The sequence below is a fragment of the Carcharodon carcharias genome, chromosome 2, assembly GCF_017639515.1.
Source record: "Carcharodon carcharias isolate sCarCar2 chromosome 2, sCarCar2.pri, whole genome shotgun sequence".
In the NCBI taxonomy this organism is placed as follows: domain Eukaryota; kingdom Metazoa; phylum Chordata; class Chondrichthyes; order Lamniformes; family Lamnidae; genus Carcharodon; species Carcharodon carcharias.
Genome location: NC_054468.1, coordinates 172,667,612 through 172,675,299, shown reverse-complemented (window position 1 = coordinate 172,675,299; position 7,688 = coordinate 172,667,612). Strand labels below are relative to the sequence as shown.

At 36.6% G+C, this 7,688-nt stretch overlaps 1 protein-coding gene across 7 annotated transcripts in view; it reads right to left on the bottom strand.

Moving 5' to 3' along the window:
• Positions 1–2,925: 2,925 nt before the first annotated feature.
• LOC121292611 (girdin-like) overlaps positions 2,926–7,688 on the bottom strand; it is a 334,505-nt gene continuing 329,742 nt past the window's right edge. For 6 of the 7 annotated variants that reach the window (XM_041214804.1, XM_041214822.1, XM_041214840.1 and 3 more), the window contains 2 exons: positions 6,131–6,233; positions 2,926–4,541 (listed from right to left, as the gene is read on the bottom strand). In XM_041214804.1, the coding sequence (XP_041070738.1) occupies positions 6,169–6,233 (65 nt within the window). In that variant the 3' untranslated portion in view covers positions 2,926–4,541; positions 6,131–6,168. The remainder of the gene's footprint in view (positions 4,542–6,130; positions 6,234–7,688) is intronic. The other variant, XM_041214830.1, reaches the window with a different exon arrangement.

Below are 7,688 nucleotides of genomic sequence, written 5' to 3'. Positions count from 1 at the left end.
GGAGTCCACTCTTTAAGGGGTACATTCATCTTTAAGGACAGGGCTTCAACTGGAAATCATTCTAGTCAGGTGAGCAAATGGCCTGCTGCTGACAAAATCAGCTAGCCATCCTACCCATCAAATGTGTGATAATGAGGCACTGCTCAATGCAGCTGGGACTCACATTGGCAACCATTTTCTGAACTGACACTTGGGCATGTTGCCCACTTCGAACTTCATCCAACCACTAGAAAATATCCGTCACTGACAATCAAGGCTTATGGATTAAATTTGTCTATGCCAGCAGTGCCAAATAGTAGCTGACATTTCACCACATCTAATCTTCTTTTCACTTAAGCGCTCAAAACAAAAGTTCAATTTTTTTTTGGATTCTGGGTTATTACCCTCGTTATTGCTTTTACTTGGTTTGAAATTAAAAATCCAAGTCAATGGAAAATAAAAATGAGTGTGGTGAAAAAAAAAATCAGCTGGGGTGAATTTTCTCCCCACCAGGGGGTGGGGTAAGGGGTTGAGTGTGCAGCCGATTGCCTCCCACAATCGGCTGTGCACCACTATTTTAATTGGCCCACCCAACTTGACACATGCCTGGAAGCGCTGAGCCTCCCTGTGCGGGTGGCCGGGGTTGGGTGGGGGGAGTAGGCTGAGTCAGGGAGATCTCTGCGCAGGCCCCGAGGCAAAGAGCTGACTCAGGGAGATCAGTTTGATTTTTTAAAGACAACAAAATTTTTTTTAAGACATGACCCCTCATGTGACAGTGACACATGAGCTGAGACATGTCAATGAATTTTATTAAAATTTTTTATTAAACTTTAAAAACCTTCATGAAACCTCATCCCACCCAAAGATGAGGTTTCATGATAAATGCGAAGGCCGCCTGGGCTCTTTGCCTGCCCACCAACATTAAGGTTGGACGGGCAGCTCAGTTAACTATTTTAATTGGCCTTAATAGGCCTTTGACAATTCGGTGGGTGCACAGCCAACTCTGGTGTGTGCCCACCAAACTGAATATCTGAATGACACGTTGTGACGTCGGGACGCACGCTTGACATTACCATGCATCATTTTATGTATTGCGAGCGGGGCCCATCCCCCCTTACTGACTCGAAGATTCTGAACCTGCTGCTTCACTCCAAGCTCATTTTTGCACTGCTGGCACTGACTAATTTTACCCCACCTTCATAATCTCTCATTATTGAATTTATCCAGAATGGCAAATATTGGCTGAAAACAATTTTTATTGATGGAAAGATGTCGGACAACGACTGTTAACTGATCTTGGGGTGTTTTCTATTGTTTGCAGCTTAAACAATCAGCATGAAAAGTGACATTGATATAACCAAACAGCACTTCAAAATTTCAAGTTGTTGGCCCATTTTTGAAACAAAATTCTGCACACCGCCTCGAGTATTAAACACTTTTAAATTGAATCTAGTATAACAGAAATATTATAAATTAAAAACTGCAGTTCAGCTAGCCCAGGCAAAACATAATTTGCCAGTGATTCAACTGCACTGTCACACTTAAAACCCCCCAGTTGTCATCAATATAGGTATCAAAGACCAGCCTTGGAACTCTTGAAATTTGTCATCTACTCCTATTTTATGACTTTGGTTGAAATTTTGTGAATGTCAGGTAGGGCATCAGTCGGTGTTGATTATTCAGGAATTGTTCTGTGGCAGAAATAGAAAGCCCAGAACAGTCTCTAATTTGTTTCAATAATTTTATTGCAGTAAATTCAGAGTCAAGTCTTAAGCAGATTCCAGAGTGAGGCTTTGTGAAACTACCTAGAGAGGATTGTTTCTTTCTGCTTAGAACACTGTGGGGAGTCTAAATCTAGTGCAGTATGAAATCGAATCTACTTGACCTTAACTTACATGTTTAAAGAGCAGGGATTCTCTCCCTCCCACCCTTTATACATTTATTTTTCTAGCTCTATGCATACTTGTCCAAGCTCTCTTCCAACAGGTGTGTTTGTTAAAGGCCCAGCCAGGTTGAAGCCAAGATGTGCAAATAGGCTTTTGCCTAACTGGAACCCAAACTGCAGTCAGATCTGTGCTATAGTGTAAATGTACTATTAAATGTGTGACTTGTGTCAGATATATTGTGAAACAAACAGTAGTATTGTAGTAGTAATATTTTTCCACTGATTCTAAATATTTCCTGAAATACTCACTAATTTTTACATTAGAAAGCTGCATTGATGAAGCTGAGGCTAGGCGTTCACTGAGACATTGCTGACATAACAGACAGGATGACTGCTTTAAACATTTTCTGATCATAACATTTGTTTAGGTTGCAGGAGAGAAGTTTGGAACCTCTTTTTCTGGTGTGTGCTTGGTTCCTAGCCATTGCATCCTCCTTTTTTAAGTCTAAAGGGTTTTACTCTCACTCCAGAACATGATCATATAGTCAAGCCTAATATTCTTGTGGAGTCACGAGAAAATGCAGCATCATTTGAGGTGCTGCCTTTGAATGAGAAGCTACATCTAAATTCTGCTGGACTTTAACAATCCCATGCACTATTTTAAGGCTAGGGAATTCTACAGCATTCTTCCCAAAACCCTTTCAACTGTCACCACACAAAACAGAGTACTGTGTGTAAAATAGCTGCTACATTTACTTAAATAAATCGCTGAACTTCAAAGTAATTCATTACATGTGCAGCACTTCAAAATGTGGCATAATAAAGCAGTTGTTGATTTCAAAAGAAAAACATAACAGGCTTTTACAATGGTGCACACATCGATCATGCAGTTTCTTTGAGCTTGTAAGATCTTTTGATAATATTAAATGGTGGGAGAGATGTATTATGACCTTGATCTGCAGCAGTACTAAAACATTCATCCTTACAGTTGTATGATGATCATGAAGTAATTTTTCTCTGCACACCATCAGTCATTCCTATTACTTGATGACAAACTTCTGTTTTAGAAAGTTAGCAAACAGCAGTTAATACTTGTTTTATTAAGCTGTACATAAATAAACCAATGTTATGAGTTTACTTACTTCACACTTGAGATGAAAATCTAATCTGGATATCAAAAAGCAATGGCACTGTCCCAGTACCTTTGACTCATTACATTAGCATGCTATGATGTTATTTAAAAAACCCATGACACAGCCATCATCTTTTCATCACAGTATCTATAAATGGTCATTTGTGATCGAGTAATGTAAATGAAATCGTGAAAATGACATTCTTAAATACTGTTAAATTCAAATCATCCACAAGATAAACAATTTAGGATACTCTTATGAGGGCACATTTTGTACAAAAATAACATTAAAAATACTAAACACTAAGGACTTAAAATAAAACTAAAATCAGTGCATGAAGACCCTGCACAGATATTTTAAAATACTTTTGAATATGTCAACTGATTACAGGATATAAAAGAAAAACTCCTGCCTGCTAACCAAATTACAATCTGTCAAAAACATGAGTTTTTTTTAAACAAAATCTAAATATAGCAATATAATAAAACAAATATTGATTGTAACTATCCTTGTGAACGTATTACTGCTGCAGCTCTCAATTCAGTATGTAAATATTCAATTTGTACATGGTTATTTTCTAGTCAGTAATGCATACAAAATTGAGTAACAAAATTTACCAATGATTTAAGATTATAAAACAAACAAATCTACATCAAATATTAAAACTGAAAAAAGCAAGCCACTTTTCCTAAAATTAACACTGTTAAGTGACTATCTATGCAATGCATCAGATGTTATCGTCAGAAATTCAGCATGACATAGAATCCTTGTCAGCGGTCAAAAAGATAGCATAAAGTGTGTGCACTATCTTGTAGTTAACTTAAAGAGGCTGTTACAAAAATTCAGTTTGCACATACACAGCAATAAAGATGTAAACATACAGTGTTTCAATTCAGTTGTGAAGAGGCCTCTTACATTATATACATTAAGTTTTGATTATGTGCCAAAAATAAACATTATGGTATTATAAACCTTAAACATAACCATCATATTGCTACTGGAGTACATCATGCAGTACGTGAAAATCCAAAGTAGTTAGTGCAAAATACCATAAGATAATTTGTCCGCATATCTAATTTATGCAGGACATGGTGCAGCTCCATAACAATGCTGCTGTCTCTGCATAGTCTTGCAAATAATAAAACTACCACAGAGTTTGTTTTTAAAGCTTTAATGAAAAATTAAAACTGAAACTAAAATACGTTATAACTGGTTCTTAAAAGTCAGTTAGATGAACAAACAGTTTGTAAAACCGTTCAGGGCATCTAGATTGTATTCAATTTTCTTGTAGGGATTAAACGACCTCTGGTGAAAAATCTGTGGAACTACACAAAAATTGTTACTCCGACTGAAAGTATTTCATTACAACATTGGAGTCCAACTGTGCTCCTTGATTCAAGGAAGAGTAACTGTCTCATTACGTTTACTGAAGGGAGGTCATTGAATAGGATTCATCATTTAATGCTTTATGATATTTCTTTACGTAGTCTTGGTGCTTCTGAACTATAGGTTTCAAATTGACAGTTTGAAGGACACTTTTCTTTCTGTTTTGCAGGTCAGAGGAAAGAAGATGAAAAAAGAAAGAATTTAGAAAACGTTTTAGATAATGGTAATGTTTGAAATTAATAAAAACAAGAAACAGTACCAAATATCATAAATGCAATCGTGCATGAGAAAAGTTTCCAACAAATGGAAGAAATTATAGCACAGGACACAAACATTCCTCAAGTGACAAACATTTCATGCTGGATGTCATCGCCGTAGAAAGTCGATATTTAATATATTAAGAATACTAGAGGAATAATTTTAATGGGGCAGAAATTGGAGCGACCAGCAAACTGTTTTTATCCAGTTTTTAGCTCTTCAGTCTTATTTACACACACTGTTAGTGACCTTCTCCTGATGTCAATATGGCAGGCAGAAGGCAAAATTGTAGGGTGTAATGTGGCTTTCAAAAAACCTACAAACTCATCCCTTGACAAGTCCAGAATTGGTGTGTGTGTGTGTGTGTGTGTGTGTTTGGGGGGGGGGGGGGGGGAGGAATTGATTAGCAAGTCTGCTACTAGATGAGGGAAGCCAGGGACAGGAAACACCCTGGGTGTCCTTGTGAGTCCAGAAGGAGCACTCCTGGTTCTTCTGGTCCACAAGGAACCTTTACAAATTTACAAAAAGCATCACTTACCTGGGTCTCCTGTGACCAGGATCCTTGTTAATACCAGCTTTTGCTGGTGAGTTGGAGAGTATGCACACCTTAGTGAAGCCTCCCCTTAAAATGACTTGGCAATTTAAATTAGGCTCTGATCCTCTGGGGCAGTTGACCATGCTTGAAATCAGCCATGCTAAAACGAAGAGAAGCATGAATGTGTCGGCAGCACACCACGAACCCATTCTACCCAGACCATTTCTGCCAGTGGGAAGGGGAGGACAGATTAGAATTGCCTTTCAGGTCCCTTCTTTATCAGCATATCTTGTGAATGTGTTTTTAAAGGGAAACTGTATTCCTTTTAAATGTCAGTTGATCCAAAATTATAGACAGATATGTATACCATATCTATTAGTGTCCCTTATTGTAATTTCACAAATTATAATAGCAGTACGATAGCAGATGTTTTGTGGAGAATTTGTCTAGCAGTGACAATACAAATAATGAAAATGGAACTCTGAATTCTGTAAAATATTTGTTACCAAGTTGCTAAAACTGTCTTTTTAGATGAATATATTTGCCCATTAAAATACTTAAAGATTTGTCACACTTTTGTCATAAGGTGGAGAAGTTTGCAAAACAACCTTAAATACAAAAGCAAAAAAGGCAATATATCTTGGAAAACTGGAGTTAACAAGCATTGCATGGATGCAAAATAAATGAGGTTTAAATACTTATATGCATTTGTATTAAGCAATATGTGGAAGCTCCCTGCCCAGGCATGCAGAATGAAAAATTAACAGTTAATATTGTTTAGCTCATATTAATGCATTACACAAAGCCAATTTAATAGAATAAGCAGCACATTTTTAGATCTGTTAAGCCAGCTGCAGCAGGATGCGTCTGCAATGAAGTGCTTTAGGATGATGTTAGTTTGTAAACAGGTAAATGGTACAATCCTCCCATTTACACTCTGGGCAGGAAACTCACCACTATACCCCACATCACAAGATGATAGGCAGTTATATCTAGGAGCTCTGTTGCTCCTCAATTTTGCCTTGTGCACTTCTGCGTTCTTGCACAGATCCCATATCTGCAGAAAATAATCAAAGCACTTTATATGGATCAGTTACCTGCCAAACATCCTTCAGTACTTCGTGGGTTTTGCTTAATATTTTTGTCTAAGGGTGCATGCACATGTTAATGTAAAATAGTTAGGCTTTCAGGTGTTAAGGCTCAACTGACTCTGGGGTAGGAAGGAGTTTCATTCTGCTTTGCTTCAGTGTCAAGATCAGACCCTTACTCCAGAAACAGACTGGATTTACACTATAGTTACAGCATTGTTGGCAAGCAAAATGGTTACAATTTTAGTGTAAAATCACTAAGTTATGAAAATTTTCTGTAATAGTGTGTGAAAACATTAAATCCAAATAACTCAAGTCTTTTGAATGCGCAGTAATGGAGTCATTAAAATTTCATAATTATGTTCATGATTTTTTTTAAAACAAACATTAATGGCACAGGAAACCTAAATACAATTTTAAGATAAACTTAAACAAATCACCTTTTAAACTTAAATGATAATAAAAGGCATGTAATTTTGTCTGGTTTTCCAAATATTAATATTTTGACATCAGAGACATCTGAAGTTAAAAATCTAATTTAAATAATGCGAAATAATGGTAGCTGAACTCAAGCAATGAATATTGTTTCATATTATATAAATATATTACAGATAATTAGCTTTAACTCTTTGCGAGTATCTATCATTACTACTGTCACTATAGCTAAATTAGCAATTTAAAACATTGTATTTTTTAAAACTGTGAAGATATGTAATCCATCTACTTCTAATGAATATGTTTCAGCTTCTAACCAATACCATTTGTGTTTTATGATGTCATCACACCCCTCAATGCTCTTGCTAGCTTGTAAGACTCTCTAAACTGGGGTATTTAGACTCCGAGTATCTTATAATTAACACCATTATTTTACTGGTCTTTCATTTATATTAAAATGCATCGTGTGCTATTTCTAAAAATACTGACGGGGCTTGACCCAGTGGCTCTGGTAATAGAACATCAGTCTTTTGCTTGTGCAGCTGACATTCAAATCTCAGTCTCTAAAAATCTGGCTAACCTCCATGGGAAAGATTCAGGGAATCATGTTCGGGATGCTATGTCCAACACCTTGTGGTAGTTGCACCTGCACTGCAATTGTCACATATACCTAGCCTACCTGCAAAACACTGCTTCTGTTGGCTGACATGGAATGAAAAATCAAAGCACAAGAAAAAATGAAAGGGAATGCAACAAAGACAAAACACTATATACAAATAGAACATCTTGTTTAAATATACATGATGGACAATCTTCCGACATTGTGTTCCATTTCTTAAAATTACAAAAACATGCAAAAACAATAAAATATTTGCATATTTGTGATTGTTAGTTGGTACTACAAATGCATATATATTTTGATGCAAGATCAAAACAGTCAGTTGCTAATTACATACAGGAGAAATGCACAGCAAGGAATGAACCAGCCA